Source organism: Ceratotherium simum, chromosome 36, assembly GCF_057802395.1.
Source record: "Ceratotherium simum simum isolate JZ-2026a chromosome 36, ASM5780239v1, whole genome shotgun sequence".
NCBI classification, from domain to species: Eukaryota; Metazoa; Chordata; class Mammalia; order Perissodactyla; family Rhinocerotidae; genus Ceratotherium; species Ceratotherium simum.
Window position 1 is genome coordinate 23,263,833 of NC_141935.1, and position 19,161 is coordinate 23,282,993.

Below are 19,161 nucleotides of genomic sequence, written 5' to 3' on the forward strand. Positions count from 1 at the left end.
ATTTGAAATAAAATTAACAACATCCTCTCAATTCTGGACATGTCCACACAATTTCTCACTTACCTCCTGGCCAGCAGGGCACTCATTTCTTCCATTAAACCACTACCCCCTAAAGGAAGGGGTCCATTTCCACGACCTGAATCTGTTTTAGACGAGGCCGAATTCACACCAATGGTACTCCCTCCACTTGGGGCAGAGGCATCCTCCATCTTAATGAGAATACATATCATCATAAACTCTTATGTTAGACAATCCTATGTTTATTAACAGATTTCATTCAAAACAGAAGGATACATCAGCATGAATTTCAATAAACACATCTAAATATTATTTTTTTTGCTGTGAAAGATTCACCCTGAGCTAACATCTATTGCCAATCTTTCTCTTTTTTTTCCCCTCCCCAAAGCCCCAGTGCATGGTTGTATATCCTAGTTGTAAGTCCTTCTAGTTCTTCTATGTGAGCTGCTGCCACAGCATGGCTACTGACAGACAAGGGGTGTGGTTCCGTGACTGGGAACCAAACCCGGGCCACCGAAGTGGAGTGCGCCGAACTTTAACCACTAGGCCATCAGGGCTGGCTCTACATATTATTTTTACATCTACTTAAGAACTAATGGAGGGGGCCAGCCCCATGGTGTAGCAGTTAAGTGCGCACGCTCCGCTGCTGGTGACCTGGGTTTGGATCCCGGGCGCGCACCGATGCACCGCTTGTCAGGCCACCCTGTGGCAGCATCCCATATAAAGTAGAGGAAGATGGGCACGGATGTTAGCCTCAGAGCCAATCTTCCTCAGCAAAAAGATGAGGATTGGCAATGGATGTTAGCTCAGGGCTGATCTTCCTCACCACAAAAAAAAAAAAAAAGCACTAATGGAGTAAATAGCATGGACTTTATACCAATGGAAGTTTTGCCAAAGTTAACATTACCAATAATGGGATAAAATGATATCATTATATGTCTCCCTGGGTGAAACACTGAGAAAGACCTATTACTTCAGTGTTAAAAAATGCATAACCCGCCAAAAAAATGCATAACCCAAATCTAATCTTGGGGAAACATCAGACAAACCAAACTGAAGGATATTCTACAAAATAATTGTTTTATAGTCTTCAAAAATGTCAATATCATGAACGAAAGATTAAGGAATTGTTACAGACTAAAGTAAAATAAAGACACCTTATAACTACACGCAATGGGTGATCTTAGATTAAAAAAAGATTGCCACAAAAGACATTATTGGACAATAGATGAAATTTAAATACATTTGTAGATTACAGTCTTCTACCAGTGCTAAACTTCCCGGTTTTGATAATTATCTTGTGGTCATGTAGGTGAATGTCCTTGTTCTTACAAAACACACACTGAAGTATTTAGGGAAATAGGGGCATGGTGTCTGACTTCTCTCATTTCAGACAAAAAGAGAAAGAATAATAAAGCGAATATGGTCAAATGTTAGGTGGTAGATCTGGTTGATAGGTTTACAGAAACTCTTTATATTATTCTTACAACTTTTCTGTACGTTTAAATTATTTCAAATTTTTTAATCAATGAAGTGAATAACATAGGTTCATAAAATTAGAATGCAATAAATCCAGTACTTTAGGTATTGAGACAATAAGACATATATAAAGAACACAATCATTTGGAAACGCATTTACCCGTGACACTTTCCTAAGTTTTGCTCCAGCAATGGCAGCTGCGAGTCCAGTTAAAGGGCGATTGTCTTCTGACATGGATGCCGCAAAAAATCCAGATGCAGGGAGAGGAGGAGCGGGCGGTGGTGGAGGAGGAGGGGGCACTTGGTTAGGAAGGGGGGGTAGAGGAGGCGGAGGCGGAGGCCCTGAGGAGGGAAGAGGAGGGGGTGGAGGGGGTCCTGGGGGTGGAGGGAGTGTGGCTGAAGCCTGGGCAGGACCTGGTGGGAGGGGAGGGGGCGGTGGAGGTGCAGGTGGTCCCAAGACAATGCCTGAGAGATAGAAATGTTAAATAAGACCATCAACATTAGAGCTAAGTGACATTATTTTACGTGGAAAGGTATGTAGAATGCCATGCTAAATTAAACCCACTCAAACATCTACTACGTATTAATGAGTTCTATTTATCCCAATGTTTAAAATCTAGATCAGTATTGAAAAGACACTAAAATGTAAAGTCAAAGTGTATAACTACTTACACGTTTTATTAATAGAACTGTGCAACAGATTATCTAATTATTTTTTGTTCATGAGGATTTGGTAAATAAACGTTTACAAAATTTGGGATCATATACAAAATTTGTATCATATACAAACTAGTGTATACGATAGCAGTTAGCGCTATTTGAAATAAGAGACGCAAATAATCTGTGTACATCTTAGGTGCTGAGATAATAAATTCTACAATAGTGAAGACATACATATTGCCTTGGTTATAGATAGGCAAAGTGGCTGGGCTGAGAACATGAAGGAGGGGTGGGTCCCAGGCTTCAATTTCTTAAAATATTCCACGTCTAAATCCAATGTGTAGCAAGAGTTGAGAATCACTGAAGTAAAGGAATTTACTAGTACAAAGTAAAACCTTAAAATAACTATTTGAAATAATTATATGACAAAGAATTTAAAGTACAGAGTTTTTTCAGCCTAGAAGACGGGGGGGTAAGAGAGAAATGCCCAAGTCTGATATAGCCACAAAGGGAGCGAACAAGAACTTATTTAACAGAAGACTGAACTAGCAGGTACTCTCTTTCTTAAAGCTTAAAGGGGTGTTTTAGGACAAATAAAATGCTATTTGCACACTGGGTGGTAAATTTTTTTAAATTGCTCACTTTGAGCAGTTACATTAGCTGAAAACAAAAATTGTTCGAATAAGAGCACCATGGAGTTAAAGGCTGTCACCCTCCCCCGGGTCATCGGAGCTCTAAGGATACTGCAGGAGGTCCATCTGACCTGGTCCACAGTTGGCCTGGTCCATCAGGCTAACTGTGCCTGGCCTGCCCAGCATTACTGTCACACTCAAGTGCACGTACTAGAACTGTGACTCAACGTTTATGCAAATCCGCTACGCCAACAAGAAAAATACACACACAGCAATAACCAGCCTTCTTATTTTATCTTAAGAGCTAAGATTTTTTTAAAAAGAAGTGTGTTTAAATCCAGCCTATAACGCTGTTTCTTTTTAAGTACCTATTTGTTGTCATATTCCTTCCTGTAATTGTCACTAAATCCTATTTAAAAAAAAAAAAAAAAAAGGAGGAGGTTGCTAGGCATCTTCTTATTTACTTACAGAACCAGGTCCTTCTCTACTTACAAATAATCCACCTTAGAAGATTACATCCTCCCTTCCCTGTTGCCATGACAGTAAGGTTCAGGCATGGGGGGGGGGAGGGATGCCTGTAGAGGGCGCTGTTCTCCCCCAACTGTCCCTTCAGCCCGTGACTTCTCGTAATTGTGGACCATGGAACCCTTTGGGGTATACATCAAGCCTGCCACCCTTCACCCCTCCTGCAAAGTCTGGCTGCTCCACAGGGTTGAGGGTGGCACCCATCCCTGGAAGTCCAATATGGGAAGCCCAACACAGGAGAGGCCAAAATGAAATAAGGCCCAAGATCAGAACTGTTCCAGGAGACTCTAGGATGATACATGTGATGACTACAGTTGGGCACTAAATCTCTAAGTTTCCCAGAAACTAAAGGAAGACAAGTTAGACCATACACTTCTTGTATAGACCAAATGTGTCAAGTCATGTTTTCCTAGTGAAATTTAAAGGAAATGCATTCTGGAGGCCCTTAAGTATTGGAAAACATCTCCAATTATGATACTGCAGAAGATACCAAAATCTAGTTCAATATGGAAACTCCTCATATTGATCCTCCGAATGCAATAAATCCAACAGAAGGAAAAAAACATTTATTTTCTACTATAAATTTTTAAATTATAAAAAATATAGTACTACGGCATAAAGATGTTCAACTATCAAAACCATCCTCCCCATCCTTCTAGGCAATTAAAGCTGTTGGTCTCTAACACTTTCAAGTGATTAGTTGTTAGTAGCGATAACGGAAGCCTTACCCTGTGGGGCTGGAGTCTCGGCCGGCTGAGAGGCTGCCTGCAAGCCTGGCTCAGAAGCAGAGGAGTCCCCCAGCACAGAGTTTAGAGGAGTCTCCACAGAGGCAGGGGCAGCTGCAGGGGGAGAAGGGAGAACACTGGGCTTGGATGAGGGAGTTGAGGCAACAGGGGTGCCCGGAGGAGGAGAGGCTTGAGATCCACAGTGTGAGGGTGGTGCGAGGGAAGGCAGTGGAGGCGGCGGCGGAGGCGGCACTGCTGGCCCTGAGGTAGGCGGTGGAGACACTGGACATGTGACAGAGTCAAGCAGCCCGTTGGGGGCTGTTGGCGATGGAGGCATTTGGGGCACAGGAGAAGAAACACAAACAGGGAGGACAGGCCTGGGACCAGTAGCTTTGCCCGGGGGGCTGCTAATCATTACTGGAGGAGACGGAGGGAGGGGCGAGAAATTGGAAGTAGACCAGGCACAGGGCTTCGCAGCCGGAGGCTGAGGAGAGGGCGTGTTCACGGGAGAGGAAGGCCGAGAGTTTTTGTTCAGAGGACGAGGAACTGTAGCGTAATGGGGCAGGACAGGGTGGAAGGCTGAACCTAGAGAGGTTGCAAAACGTGTCGCTGGGTGTCGAAGTGGTGGTGTAGGGGGTGTGGAAGAAGGTGGCAAAGCGGTCACTACAGCGTAATCAGGAGTGGCACCGGACACTGGAGCTGAGATGACTTTAGCGTATGATGGAGGAGGTGCTGAAGGAAGCTGGCAACTGGCATACTCAGGAAGTGGAGCATTATACAGGGAGCTCTCTGAAGATGGAGCTGGACAGAGGTGGAAAGCGGCAGCAAAAGACAGGATAAAAAAGGAGAGAGAAAAAGGGAGCTAGTAAAGCCACAAAACCAGCATTCAGACAAAATGTATCAATGTAGACTACAGTTAGTACAGAGAATTAGGCACATGGGCAAATACCTAACTTCACCCAAGAATATCTTAACTTATAAATACATTTTGAGATCCAGAAGAGGATGAAATAAGTTTTCTTTTTATCTAATAAGCAGATTGATAAATTAAATCGATTAGCTTATCCTTTACAACAAAAAGACAGTAGCCTTAATCTTCATTATTTAGTCCACTAAAAGGACATTAAAATTACATGAATAGGACCACAAACAGAAGAGTAAGTTCAGTTGTTTTTTTAAAACAACAAATAGCAAAACTGGCAAATGTTTATTATAAAAGACTAGGAACCCCCCAATTCAGTGCTTATTTGTGGAAAAGTTTTGTTTGGTTGGCTATAACCCCAGAAAATAATTAGGCAGTTAAAAACAACTGAATTAACTCAAACAACAAACCAATCAATGCAATATTTAATCAACCCACATTAAGACGTTTCAAATAAGCAATATGGAATAAAAAAATAATTCTCAAATTCTATAATAAATGTTAGTTTTAATGAACGTCAAAATACCTCCAACTTTCGGTCATATCTTAACCCTTACGTCTTTCAATAAATTCCATCAGATTTAGCAATTTTTGCTAATTTTTTGCAATACTAGAAAAAATATTTAAATAACTAGTCAGTTTTAGAGGATATTTTTCAGATACGGTTTTCAATTCTCCTTCAAAAACTCTGGAATACAATCAAGCCAATTTCTTGCTGAATGATACTGTAATACTACAGTATTCAAGATAATTTAAGCAATCTCAAAAAGGGAAGTATATTTCAAGTTCATCCAATATAAAAAATTCCCCACAAAAACACACTTTACAGCCAATTTATAGGGAGTTAGAAAAATTAGAATGCCAGAACAAAAATTTCCAAGGGCTTTAAAGTCTCCAAGCAATTAAAGCAATACAGAGAAAAGTAAAATGTTAAAGTAGCAATTGCTGCCTATTTTTCATAATTTCCAACCGTATTGCTTAATCCCAAGCATCTCTAATGTGAACCGCTCTCACATGTGACTGTACAGAACCTCCCCCCGCCGAGCTCAGGTGTCAAGAGCGCAGGATAACGGCACACTTCTTACCAGCGCTGGATGCTCTCCGCTCCCGCTCCCATTCCAGCTGCTCCCTCTCCAGCTGCTCCTGTCGCTCTCTCTCCAGCCGCTCCCGCTCCAGCCTCTCCAGCCGCTCCCGGTCCAGCCTCTCCAGCCGCTCCCGGTCCTGCCGCTCCCTCTCCAGGCGATCCTGCCGGTCGCGTTCTTGTCTCTCTCTCTCCAGCTGTTCCTGTTCTAGGCGCTCCCTCTCCAGTCTCTCCCTCTCCAACCTCTCCCTCTCCAGTCTCTCCCTCTCCAACCTCTCCCTCTCCAATCTCTCCCTCTCCGCTCTTTCTCTCTCCAGCCTTTCCCGCTCCAGTTCCTTCTGTCGCTGCTGTTCTTGCAGTTGCCTGAAAGGAAAAACAAAAAGAAACTGTCAATATGCATCTATGGCTACTCATCATGAAAAACCTACTCCTTTCACTATGAACCCTGTGAACCTTATTTCTGACTCAAACACAAAGCTGTGTAGAGCATGCAGTCAACATCTCTTCTCCCACAGGAGCAAAGGCTAAAGGCTACTTCAGGTAGAGATGGCTTATCCGTTTCATAGAAATGAAAATCATTCCTCTTATGAAGATCATTTTTGGCTGACTGCTTCAGCACATTACACTCCTCTCATTTTATTCTGCATGTTTCATGAGTGTTGCAAATTAATGAACGTTCCAAGTAACTGAACAGACCACTTTAACGACCAAGTCACTATGTTATTCATTGAATGAAAAAAATTTCTAACTTGTCATTTCCTTCCTAAAACATAACATCAAGTTTTCATTGGGCAAGTAATATATTATTATTATATAATATTAGGAAATACCACTAATGACGGGTCACAGCAATAGCTCAATAAAAGTTTGCTGAACAAAAAAAAACACACAAGAAGAAAGAACCTTTAATCATCTGAAGTCTCATATTCGGAGGTAACTATAATCAACATTTTGGCATGTTTCAGACTTTTCCTCATGTAAAAATATACATATAAACTTTAAAAACCAAATAAAACAAAATAATATTTCCCTATCACTCTGAAATCTGTTTTCTTCTCTCCATTTAATATATCGTAAAAGGTATTCCAAGGCACTAAGTATAGTTTTGCATCTTCATCTTTCATGAGTGCGTAGTGTTCCATTGTTAAGCTGTCTGTAGTTTAAGCAGTCTCGTATAGCAGGATCTAACACTTACTTCTAATACTGCAACAAACATTTATCTTCATTTATCTTTGAATCCTTCTCCAACTGCTTCGTAAGGATTACTACTGACAACCAGATTTGCTGGGTGAAAGGTATAAATATCAAGATTTTTGATACATGGTTCCAAATTGTCTTCAGGAAGAGCTGCACCAATTAACACTCCCCAGCAACCCAGGAGTACGTGAGAATGCTCACTTCCCTTTCCCCTCACTGACACCAAACATGATCGTTGTTTTAATCTTTGCTAATACGACTGACATCACATAACAATTTGCATTTCTTTGATTACTCCCCGAGGGTAAGTACTTTGTAGTCTGTTTACTGATTTTGCGTATCAGTGCTGTGAAATGACTGCACATGTTCTTTCACTAGTTTTCTCTTGGGATAGTTATATTCCCAAACTATTGGTATAGTTTGAAAGAATTCCTTTCTATATTAAAGACAATAACCCTTTGTCACACACCTTAGTTATATGCATTTTAACTTTTATTATGGCTTTTTTATGTTTTTTATTTTAAAAGCTGTTCTGCAATATGGCTGTTATTTTGTACGTATGTAGAGGATCTAGTAATATTATTCCTTTATGTGATCTGCCTTTGATATCCTTCTAAGGCAGCCCTTTCCCACAACAAGATTATATAATTACTGACACTTATTTCAAATACTTTTATTTTCTATAATAAAATCCTTAGTTCATATGAAATTCATCCTGGGTTTGAGACGGAAAGTAGAGACCTACATCACAGCACCGTTCATTGAATAGTTTATAGCCCTGATTTAAGATGCCACCTTTACACGTGTTGACTGTTTCTGAACTTCCAGAATGTTTTAGTTCATAGATGTGCTGGTCTAGTATGTACCAGTAACCTGATGCTTTGATATCTGAAATACAGTCATATAACAATGGGGACATGTTCTCAGAAACGCATCGTTAGGCGATTCTGTAGGTCTGCGAACATCATTGAGTGTACTTACACAAACCTAGATGGTAAGCCTCCTATACACCTAGGCTGTATGGTACTATCTCAGGGACCATCTTTATACTTGTGGTCTGTCGTTGCCCAAAACGTCATTATGTGGCGCAGGACTGTATACTTTAATATCTAGTAGGGTACACCCATCCTTATCACTCATCTTTTTGAGTTTTTCTAGATGACTCTAGACATTTGGCTTTTCTAGGTAAATTTCAGAATCACTTTGTTAAATTTACCCTTTCTGCCAAGACTTATCCTCTCAATCTTATTAATGTTTTATTAAATTTGAAGATCAACTAGAAAAATATTCACATCTTTTTATCTCCATATCTAAGAATGTATGGAATGTCTCAGTATTTATTCAATTCAATTAAAAACCTTCTTTAACTCTAGGACTTCAAACGCTGGCTAAATGTATTAAAATCTACAGAGGCCTACTGTTTGTGGCTCTAAAACACACATGAAAAACAAACATAAAAGTTTGCTTTTTACCTTCCATACATATATGTATGAAAGAGCAAAAAAAAGTCTCCAAGTATCCACCTGGATCTAAACGATAATCTTGCTATAAAAGTTAACTCTCCCTTAAACAGAAAAAAGTTATCCTCATCTTACATGTAATACATTTCGTGGCACTGTGGGGAAGACTAAATGAGGTAGTGCCTTAAAAGCTCTTTAAAAAGTACCTGGAGCATAAGAATGCTCAATAAATGTGAGCTATAATAATTATTATTCGGAAATTTCAAATTGGGACTTTCTCTGGACTGGCTAATACATGGGTTGGGTTCTGACTAGAGCCAGAGCTGAATGACAGAATGTGTATGCTATCCCTCATTCCTGCCAGTAGTAGCAGTAAACCAATAAGATCTTTCCAGAAATCTCTCCCCTTCGTGCTTCCCAGACTGACTATAAAACAAAAGGAAAAGCCCACTCGACAAGTAACCCAACCCCACTTCTCTCACAAAAACACAAAGCTTCTCTCTGGACATAGTGCCATACCTAATAATAACAGCAAGAGAAAAACAGAAGAAACCTGAGGTAACGCTTATTATGAGCAGTGGCTGTTTAAGATACTGACTGCTAAATAATAAATCAGATTTTCAGAATCTAGTACTGACTTCATTATGCTCTTTGATAAACCACTAGCTGCCAAAGTTCCTGAGGGACAACAATATCACTGTGGGGATGAGGGCAAGAAATGAGGTGCATTCAGAAGAATTTTTTTAATAATAAACTAGACAGAAAATTATTTTTTTAATAACTTGCATCTAACGAATAAACTCAGCTGGGGATTATATGTATTAAATTTAAAGCACACAACATGTATCAAAAAATAAGGGCATTTTAAACCTAATACGGTAAGCAATCTATTGGGTCCAAAAGACAGAAGATACACCCATGCTATTCTAATTAGAAAATATCGGAATACAGAAGCTAATAACTTTCGAGTACAGTAGCTGGACCAAGAAATCTATGATGAAAAGACCCAAGTTATTAGGTCCTTTTATGTGTCTGTGCCACCTCTTTTATTTTATCAAAATAACACAAGCACATCGTTTTTAAAGCTGTGACGCCTTTAACAAAAACCAGCAGTTCAGTGTCCCAACCCTCCTGCCCCCGTTTCCAACACCTGTTCTAAAACCCTGTTTCCAACCCCTCAGAGACAATTACAGTCAACTCTTCTGGCTGTTTCTCCTGTTTTTAACTTTAGATACTATCTACTGACTTTCTAATAAGAAGATGCCTCTTGTAACTCCCTCACCACATAGAAGCTTCTCCCAATATAGTCATGGGAGAATACTGATTTCCGGCTAAATCAATACTCAGAGTTAACATTATTAACATGATAATGTAAATACTGTTCACAGCTGAACCACAGAGTATTCTAAGACTAAATTTCATTTCTTATCCAAGTTCTTTGCTTTTTTACCCCCAAGTTAATGTCTGCTTCTCTCAAGAACACAATGCTTTTAACACAAAAAGTAAGCTTAAGTCACAGGTCGAAGACCAGGGAAGAGTGAAGCTAATCTGAGAGAATCATTGAACGATGACATTTACAACTAGGGTGTCCCGACTTAAGAAGATTGTTCCACATGTCATAATATTCTAGAGTTTTCCATCTATAAAAGATAAAGAGCATCTTCTAATGCAAGAAAAGAGCACAAAGCCAGAGAGATTTCCCAAGTTCACTGACAAATGACTGAAATAGGCAGTTCATATAACTGCAGGAGACTCTGCTGACTGTACATTTTCTTGATTTGAAGGTAAGAAAGGAAAGTGTTACAAGTCCCTAACTAATTTTTAGCCTGCTCACTGAAAAGATGCACATCGAAACATATTTCCCAAAGTTGTGTGTCAAACAGAGAAATCTCAGGCCTACAAATCTTCAGTGGCATGAGTAATTCCCACGTAAACTGGATAGTACATAAATCTTCCGACTTTCATGTTTTGACCTCCAAGGCAGGACGTTTGTATATCTTTTTAGGGGAGCAGTTTCCAAATTTATAAATTCTGCTTTTCTTAGAAACATCACTGCCAACTCACATCCTAGAAATGCACGTGACTCCTCTTCGTAGAGTTCTATCTACAATTGCCTGCTTTCTTTGCTCATTAATAGAATCATCTGAAGACTGTTTCAAAGTCCACAGGTCCTCATTCTGAACTATGGAAAAATTCTGGCAGACTAATTTTTCTTTTAAGTTAGGAGATGCATTTTACAATAATTTGAAAGTTTATGAGAAAAATACACATTTTCTCAGAAACAATTATAGTGCAAATGACCAATATTACAGCCTCCAAGAACATTTTAAAAATATCAGAAATAGTACCCTCCACCACCAAAATATCTACTTCTCCCCAAAAGTAAAGAGATGCACAAAACACTGGCCAACAATGAGATGAACAGCTTTTTATATATTCAAACACATATTTAGTTTATGTTGACTCAGACTTATTTTTTTTAAGCAAGCAAAATATAAATAACAAAATTAAAAAATACATTTCATTCACCCTTTCCTATAACGAATAAGTGTTAGGTAAATAAAAAGTGATTTAAATTTTGACATAATGAAGTAGGAGGGGAGCCCAGGAAAAATGTCCTGGGTTGATAATATTTAGTTAACACTTTGATGTTACTGACATTTGTCAGAAAATAAAACTACATAAATATGTTTCAATCATATCATGTGGGCACTTCACTTCTCTCTGAGTAAACAAATGAAAAATGGATCAAACTAAACAAGATAATTAGGTTTTAATATTACAAAGCTCCTGAGACAAGAGACAATACTCACAAGAGAAGGCGGTCCACCCTGGGTCCATCCTGCCTCTGCAGGCTAATCGGAGGGCCGTACACTCTCATGGCTCCAACTCTCTGCTCTGTGCTGGGTCTATTATTCCCCTTTTATAACTGTCAGGTAGCGCTGGTGATTTGCAAACTATTTATAGATATTAAATAATTAAGTTCTATGTTGAGACTAACACAGGACTGACTCATGTTTCTTAGAATATGTTTTTTCATCACAGTCGGCCAAGGAAGCCGAATATTAATAATATGAGTAGGAACCAAAAGCTGATATTAACAAATGATACACAATGAACAGAAAACTAAACTATAGTAACATGGCACTATAATAAAGGTATTGGACGAATAAGATTTAATACCTTAAATAAATATTCATTTTATCAACTCAATTTCATGCTTTTTATTAAAAATAAAAAAAGTTAAACTTACAAAATACATACATAGCTTACAAACTCAAATAGTATTACAAAGCTTATAACGGAACAACCCTCACCACTTCTGATTTCGCTCCCCAGAAGCAATTACTTTCAACACTTTGGTATGTTATCTCACATTTCTAAATACAGTTAATTCATTTAGAACCAGTATTTCTTAGTTTTTCGGATTTGGGTATTATCTACTGACGTCCTACTAAACAAATGATTTAATTCCTACACTCTCTAACCCCCTAAAACCTTTCCTTCCTCATTCTCCCAATGAAACCACACCACCACTTTGGATATATCAATATTCACTTATATTATTCAAAGTTGATCATCTTCACTTTTCAGAACAATTTCTTTCTTACTCTGGTGTTAAAAATTATTATTTTTACATTTGCTTTTCTATCCTGATTTCACCCCAAACTCTCCATCAGAACTGTAAACCCTCTCAATATGTTCAAACATATCAGGTGATCGATTCTACTTCTGTTTGCTTATTTTGCCTTTCTTTCCCCCAGACACACCCCATCAGGAGCCCTCAGGCTTCCTGGCTCCCATCAGATGGGCCCCTAAGTTTTGCTTCACCTCAGTCATACTGGGAATTCCCTCTCTTTCCTAAGTTGGATCCCATGTTAACTGGCTCCCCCCATGGTCTCATCATTCTTGGTTTGCTCTCTCATTTTAATAGAATACATCTTCCAGTCGCTTCCTACGAAGTTGTGCAGAGGAGGAAGTTTAGATTGGAAATAATTTCTCAGGAATTTGAAGCTCCCTCCCTCGTCCCACCTCAAACTTTTAAAATCTTCTCTCTATTCTAGTACTCTAAAATTCCACAGTGATATGTCTTCATGGTGGGTCTCTTTGTTTTTCCTCCTTATTGGGCCGGACACTTGGTGAGTCTTTTCAATCTAGACCAGGGGGCTTGGCAAACTGCAGTCCAAATCTGGCCACACCCATCATTCATATACTGTCTATGGCAAGCTACAAAGGAAGGGCTGAACAACTCCCACAGAGACCTTGAGGCCCACAAAGTCTAAAATATTTACTATCTGGCCCTTTTCAGAAAAAGTTTGCAGTCCTCTGACCTACGGAAACAAGTCACTGAGTTCCAAGAAATTTTCTTATGTTATGTATTTACAAATTCCATTTCCTCACATTTTTTTCCTTTTCCCCCCAAATCACCTATTATTTGAATGTTGGACCCCCTAATCTGATCTTCTTTTATTTTCTTTCTCATATACTCTCTCTCTCTTTTACAATTATTTTCAGGACAAGTTCCTCTCTCAAACCTCCTATTATTAAAAGTTAATGCTGCCTTTTTTTTTTTCCTTGGTGAGGAAGATTAGCCCTGAGCTAACATCTGTTGCCAATCCTCCTCTTTTTGCTGAGGAAGATTGGCGCTGGGCTAACAGCCGTGCCCATCCTCCTCCACTTCATATGGGACGCTGCCACAGCATGGCTTGATGAGCAGCGTGTAGGTCTCTGTGAACCCCAGGCCACCGAAGCAGAGCACGTGAACTTAACCACTACGCCACCAGGCCAGCCCCATAATGCTCCTTTTTAAAAAAATTTCTAAGTATATTTTCTTACACTGTGAAAGTTTCTTTTTAAATAACTACAAGTTTTTGCTTCGTGAATGAAATATTCTTAGTTCTCTGAAAGTATTACAGTATATTTTCAGTTTTTCTTTTGCTCTCTGTATTACATCTATTTCCTCCAATTTCATATTTTTCTGTTTGTTTTGATTTGTCTTCATGTTATAGAAGTTGTCCTTAAAGATCTGATGATCCTTGGCTGTCCATTCATATTTATAAGGGGCACTAAAGCTGATCAGAAGCCCTTAAATTAATGAGCGTCACTGGTAGGGGCCTTGAGTGCCAACATCTCTGTCTTTTCTCCTGACCAAGCCAATTTTCCCAAAGAGGACTCTCAAAGTTTGTTGCCTGGGCTCTACAGGTCTGGCTGCGAATGTCTAAGAACTGAGTAAGGGAAAGAGACCAACTTGGCTAACCTTCACCAATCCCTCTTTTCAGTATCGCATCTCAGCCACCCTCGCCGCAGCGCTGGTGTTCTGCAGTCTAGACCAGCGGTCGGCAAACTTTTTCTGCAAATGACCAGACAGTATCTCTGTCATGTATTATTTTTTATTTTTATTTATTTTGTTAAAAACAACTCTGCAAAAAAGTAAAAGCCATTCTCAGCTCTTGGCTATGCAAAAACAGGCTCAGGGCGGGATCTGGCCAGCAAGTTATAGCTTGCCGACTTCTAGCCTAGACTGCTGTCTTGTCCAAAATGGTAGCTACCAGCTATCTGTCACTACTGAGCACTTAAAGTGCTCCTAGTTTGAATTGAGATGTGCTCTAAGTATAAAAACACATACCAGATTTTTCATACCTATATGAGAAAAAGAATGTAAAATATTTCTAAAATTTTTCTGTCAATTACCTATTGAAATCATATTTTAGCTGTATAGAGTAAAATATATTATTAAAATTAATTTCACTTGTTTCTTTTAAATTTTCAAAAATGTGGTCACTAGAAAATTTTAAAATGACATGTGGTTTGCATTCTCTTTCTATGGAGCAGCACTGGTCTAGAACATCTCTAGAAGATAAGAAAGCTCTAGTCTCCTGTTGGGTGTGTGCAGAAAATCTGGGTATCTAAACACTCCTTATAAAGACTTCTAACGAATCCTCCTGTCTGCAGCATTGTGAAATAGCTTGCTATCGGTAGGCACCACAGCAACTCACCCCTTCTCTTCTCTGTTCTGGCTTGGTTTAGCTTTTGCTGGTCTACCAAGTCAGTTACCACTTGTATTAATATATTACAGTTGCCATAATAAAGAACCACAAACTTGGTGGCTTAAAATAATAGAAATTTATTCTCTCAGTACTGGAGGCTAGAAGTCTGAAATCGAGGTGTGGGCAGGGTTGGTTCCTTCTAAGGGCTCTGAGGAAGAATCTGTTCCACGCGTCTCCTTTGCTTCTATGGCAATTCTTGGCGTTCTTTGGCTTGTAGATTTGTCACTTCGGTCTCTGCCTCCATCTTCACACGGTGTTCTCCCTGTGTCTCTGTGTCTTCACGTGGCCATCCTCTATCTTTCTTCTGTATCCTTCTCTTCTTATAAGGACATCAGCCATATTGGATTAAGAGGGCCCACTCTACTCCAGTATAACCTCATCTTAACTAACAACAATTTTCAAATAAGGTCACATTTTAAGGTACTGGGAATCAGGACATATCTTTTTGGGGGGATGCAACTCAATCCATAACATCACTCATCAACAAAATTTTGGAAACTGGAAAGTGGATGGCCATTTCGGCTATAATTAACAAGACAGGAAACAACATGTGCTGGAGAGAATGTGGAGAGAAGGGAACTCTCATACACTGCTGGTGGGAGTGCAAACTGGTGCAGCCACTATGGAAAACAGTATGGAGATTCCTCAAAAAATCAAGGATAGAACTACCATATGATCCAGCTATTCCACTGCTGGGTATTTATCCAAAGAACTTGAAAACACCAATTTGTAAAGGTACATGCACCCCTGTGTTCATCGCAGTGTTATTCACAATAGCCAAGACTTGGAAGCAACCTAAGTGCCCATCAAGGGACAAATGGGTAAAGAAGGTGTGGTATATATACACAATGGAATACTACTCAGCCATAAGAAACGATGAAATCCAGCCATTTGTGACAACATGGATGGACATTGAGGGTATAATGCAAAGTGAAATAAGTCAGAGGGAGAAGGTCAAATACCATATGATTTCCTTCACTAGGTGATAATAACAACAATAAACAAACACATAGGGACAGAGATTGGATTGGTGGTTACCAGAGGTGAAGGTGGGAGGGAGGAGGGTGAAAGGGATAATTCGGTACATGTGTGTGGTGATGGGTTATAATTAGTATTTTGGTGGTGAACATGATGTAATCTATGCAGAAATAGAAGTATAATGATGTACACCTGAAATTTTTACAATGTTCTAAACCAATGTTACTGCAATAAACAAAAAATTAAAAAAAAAAAAAAAAAGAAAGAAAGTGGATGGCCATTTCTTTTCTGTCACATTGTATAACTCACTCTCAAAGTGCAACTGATCTTCCTAAACAAAATCAGATCCTAAATATGTTGTTAAACTTTTCTTTAAGTAATTAATTTCTCTTTTAGTAACTATATTCAGAAGCCAAGAAAAATAATTTAAAGAATAAGAATCTTTAGCTATTAAGATAATCCATTTATAATTTATGGTTCTGAGCTAAAATCCTATCAAGAAAGTTTGTTATGCATACAAAACATATATGTGTGTACATACACCTGAGGAGCACATTATTCATATCATTCTCTTCCTTCCCCATCCCTTATTATTAGCTCACCAAATACAAACCATTTACCAGTCTTCAAAAATCAATGGATGAGACCCCCTAACAGCTTACCTAAGAGTAGTAACAGAAATGTAACATTATTTATTATAATATGAACTTTATACTAAAAATATAACTACTGAAATCTTACAGGTGAATGTTAAGATGCAAATTAATATTCTTTTTCATTACAATGTTTGGTAATGGTGTAGAAAAGAGCCAGTTACACAGCCAAAGTTAACAGGACAAAGTTACTCAGCTTATGAAATAAAAGTTGGTCCAAGGGTATTTTATCATGCCTCTGAAAATAAAACCAAGTAAAAGAAAATTTATTTTTATATAAATAACGACATGAAATAAATTTTGGAAATATAATTTCTATTGGGAACCCAACGTCTCCCTTGACTGTCCTGTACCTCCCTGTGCCATTGTGTTTTCTAATCTATGAAACTGCTGCTGGCTGAGATAAAGTGAAGACCAGTACTAAGTGTCTATGTGAGATTTAGTAGATATTTTTGGGTTTTACAGTATCTTTTTCCAAGTATGGTTTAACCACAGACAAAAATAGATTAAACAGGATGTAGGTCAAAGAAAAATGGCATATACCTTCCTTATAATCTGAAAATACTACAGTGCTAAAAAGCAAGATGCCTTTTTATTATACAACAAATTCAAGAAAAGGATATCAAACAGCAACTTCTTCGCTTGGCATAAAAGGACCTTTACAAGCTGAACACAACCTAATTATCTAGCTGCACGCTCAGTCCTGGAGGAGGAAGAGGGGCAGTGCTCACATCACATGGTTTGTCTGCATTTCCTTGCCCTCACACATCTACTCTTTCTGCCTGGAATGCTTTTCCTTCCGTGGCTGCAACTCTAACTTCACTTCCTCTTCAAGGCGCGGCTCAAAGAGCATCTCCTCAGGGAAACCTCCTACCATCCCCCCAAGAGCACAGACAGAAAAGCCCAGGCCGCACGAAAAGAGCAGGTGTGATTTTATTTAATTGTCCCAACATTATAAACTCATACATTTTCTGCCTGTTAGCCCTAACACCTACATATCAATGAAATCCGTACCAGAAAGTTCTTGGCTTTTTATTAGAAACTCAGGTCTCTATTGTTATTCAGGTCTCTGCTCTCAAGCAGCCTATAATGGTCACTGTGGAGGTAAGACTCTTATGTAAAATACACAATAAACAATAAAATAGGCAGGGGCTGGCTCGATGGTGTAGCGATCAAGTTTGCGCGTTCTGCTTTGGAGTCCCGGGGTTCACCAGTTTGGATCCTGGGCGCGGACCTACTCACGGCTCATCAAGCCGTGCTGAGGTGGCGTCCCATATAGAAGAGCTACAACTCTACAACTATGATGCACAACTATGTACTGGGGCTTTCGGGAGGAAAAAGAAAAAGAGGAAGATTGGCAACAGATGTTAGCGCAGGGCCAATCTTCCTATAAAAAATAAATAAACAGTAAAACATAAGAATTTGTGATTAAGTTACATAGAACTTAAAGAGGAGTTCAGAAAAGAAAATCATTAATATGTCTGAAGCAGAGTTTACAGAAAATGACAACACAGAGAAGATGAGAAGGGCATGTCAGAAGAGGTAAATGCTACATACAGAAGCACAGAGGGGAAAAAAGTATGGATATAGAGAGGCAGGCATGAGAGATAAAGAGATAAATAGGGTGGGTTCTTAAATGCCAGGCCAAAGAATTAAAGTGGACCTGACAATAGCTGGCCATTACGAATGCTGAGCAGGGAGGCTTCATCACAGGAGCGTCTGGACTCCCATTCAAGTCGGTAGATTTGAGCAGTCAAACTATCTTCTCCTACTCCAAGATTCTATCGGAATTCTAGAAAAATCATAAAAATGTATATAAACAAACTCACTACAAAGTAGAAAAATGAGGAGAGTGGTCATTAGTAGACCAAATTTATCATCAAATTTTTGGAAGACAGGAAGGGTAGAGAAGAGCTATATGTCTAGACCTATTTCCTAGTTCCTATAGACTAGTATATCCACCTACCTATTCCACATCTCTACTTGGATGTCCAATGAACATCTCAACCTCACATCTTCAAAATTCATCTCTGATATCCCCCAACAAAACCTACCCTACTTCTGCATCTCAGTTAACAGCAACTCCATCCTTTCCACTAGCTTAGGTTAAAGAGCACGAGTCCTCCCCTTCTCTCATACCCCACCTGCTAGTTTACTGCAACAGCCTCTTAACTGGCTTTCTTGTTGGGCTGCTTCTATTTGTGTTTCTCTGTAGTCTAGTCTCAAGAGAGCAGGCAGACTGACTCTGTGAAAATGTTAAGCCAGATCACTCCTATCAAAATCACCCAATGGTTCCTCACTTCTCTCAGAATAAAAGCTAAATTCTTTACAATCGCTTGCAAGGTCCTGCATGGTATGATACGTTTCTTTTTACTTTTGCTAATATGACTACTAGAAAATTTTAATTACATATGTGGTCCATATTATATTTCTACTGGATAGTGCTGGTCTAAAATATATGGTTAAAAATATCATCAAGAATACAGAACAAAAAAGACAGGCAAAAAATGAGAAAAGATAAGGATCATAGGGAAATAGAGCAGGAGGTCCAGCCTCTGACCAATAGGAGTTCTTACAAAAGAGCACAGAGAGATCAGAGATGGAGATGGTTAAATAAATAAATTTTTTTTAAAAATTAAGAGTTGTGGATAAGTCTTCAAATGGAAAAAGTCCACTAAGTATTGAGCTAAATAAATGGGGGGGGAAATACAAAACACCAAAAATCATATCTAGTCACATCTTTGTGAAAACTCAGACCACCATGGTTAATCAGAGGGTTTAAGA

General features: G+C 39.0%; 1 protein-coding gene across 9 annotated transcripts in view; it reads right to left on the bottom strand.

The window, feature by feature from the left end:
• The window catches only part of ENAH (ENAH actin regulator), a 148,275-nt gene that overhangs the window by 18,068 nt on the left and 111,046 nt on the right, over nt 1–19,161 (bottom strand). For 4 of the 9 annotated variants that reach the window (XM_087424404.1, XM_087424402.1, XM_014794665.2 and 1 more), the window contains 4 exons: nt 6,047–6,405; nt 4,043–4,840; nt 1,658–1,962; nt 64–209 (listed from right to left, as the gene is read on the bottom strand). In XM_087424404.1, the coding sequence (XP_087280530.1) occupies nt 64–209; nt 1,658–1,962; nt 4,043–4,840; nt 6,047–6,405 (1,608 nt within the window). The remainder of the gene's footprint in view (nt 1–63; nt 210–1,657; nt 1,963–4,042; nt 4,841–6,046; nt 6,406–19,161) is intronic. The other 5 variants (XM_087424406.1, XM_087424405.1, XM_014794667.2 and 2 more) reach the window with 2 other exon arrangements.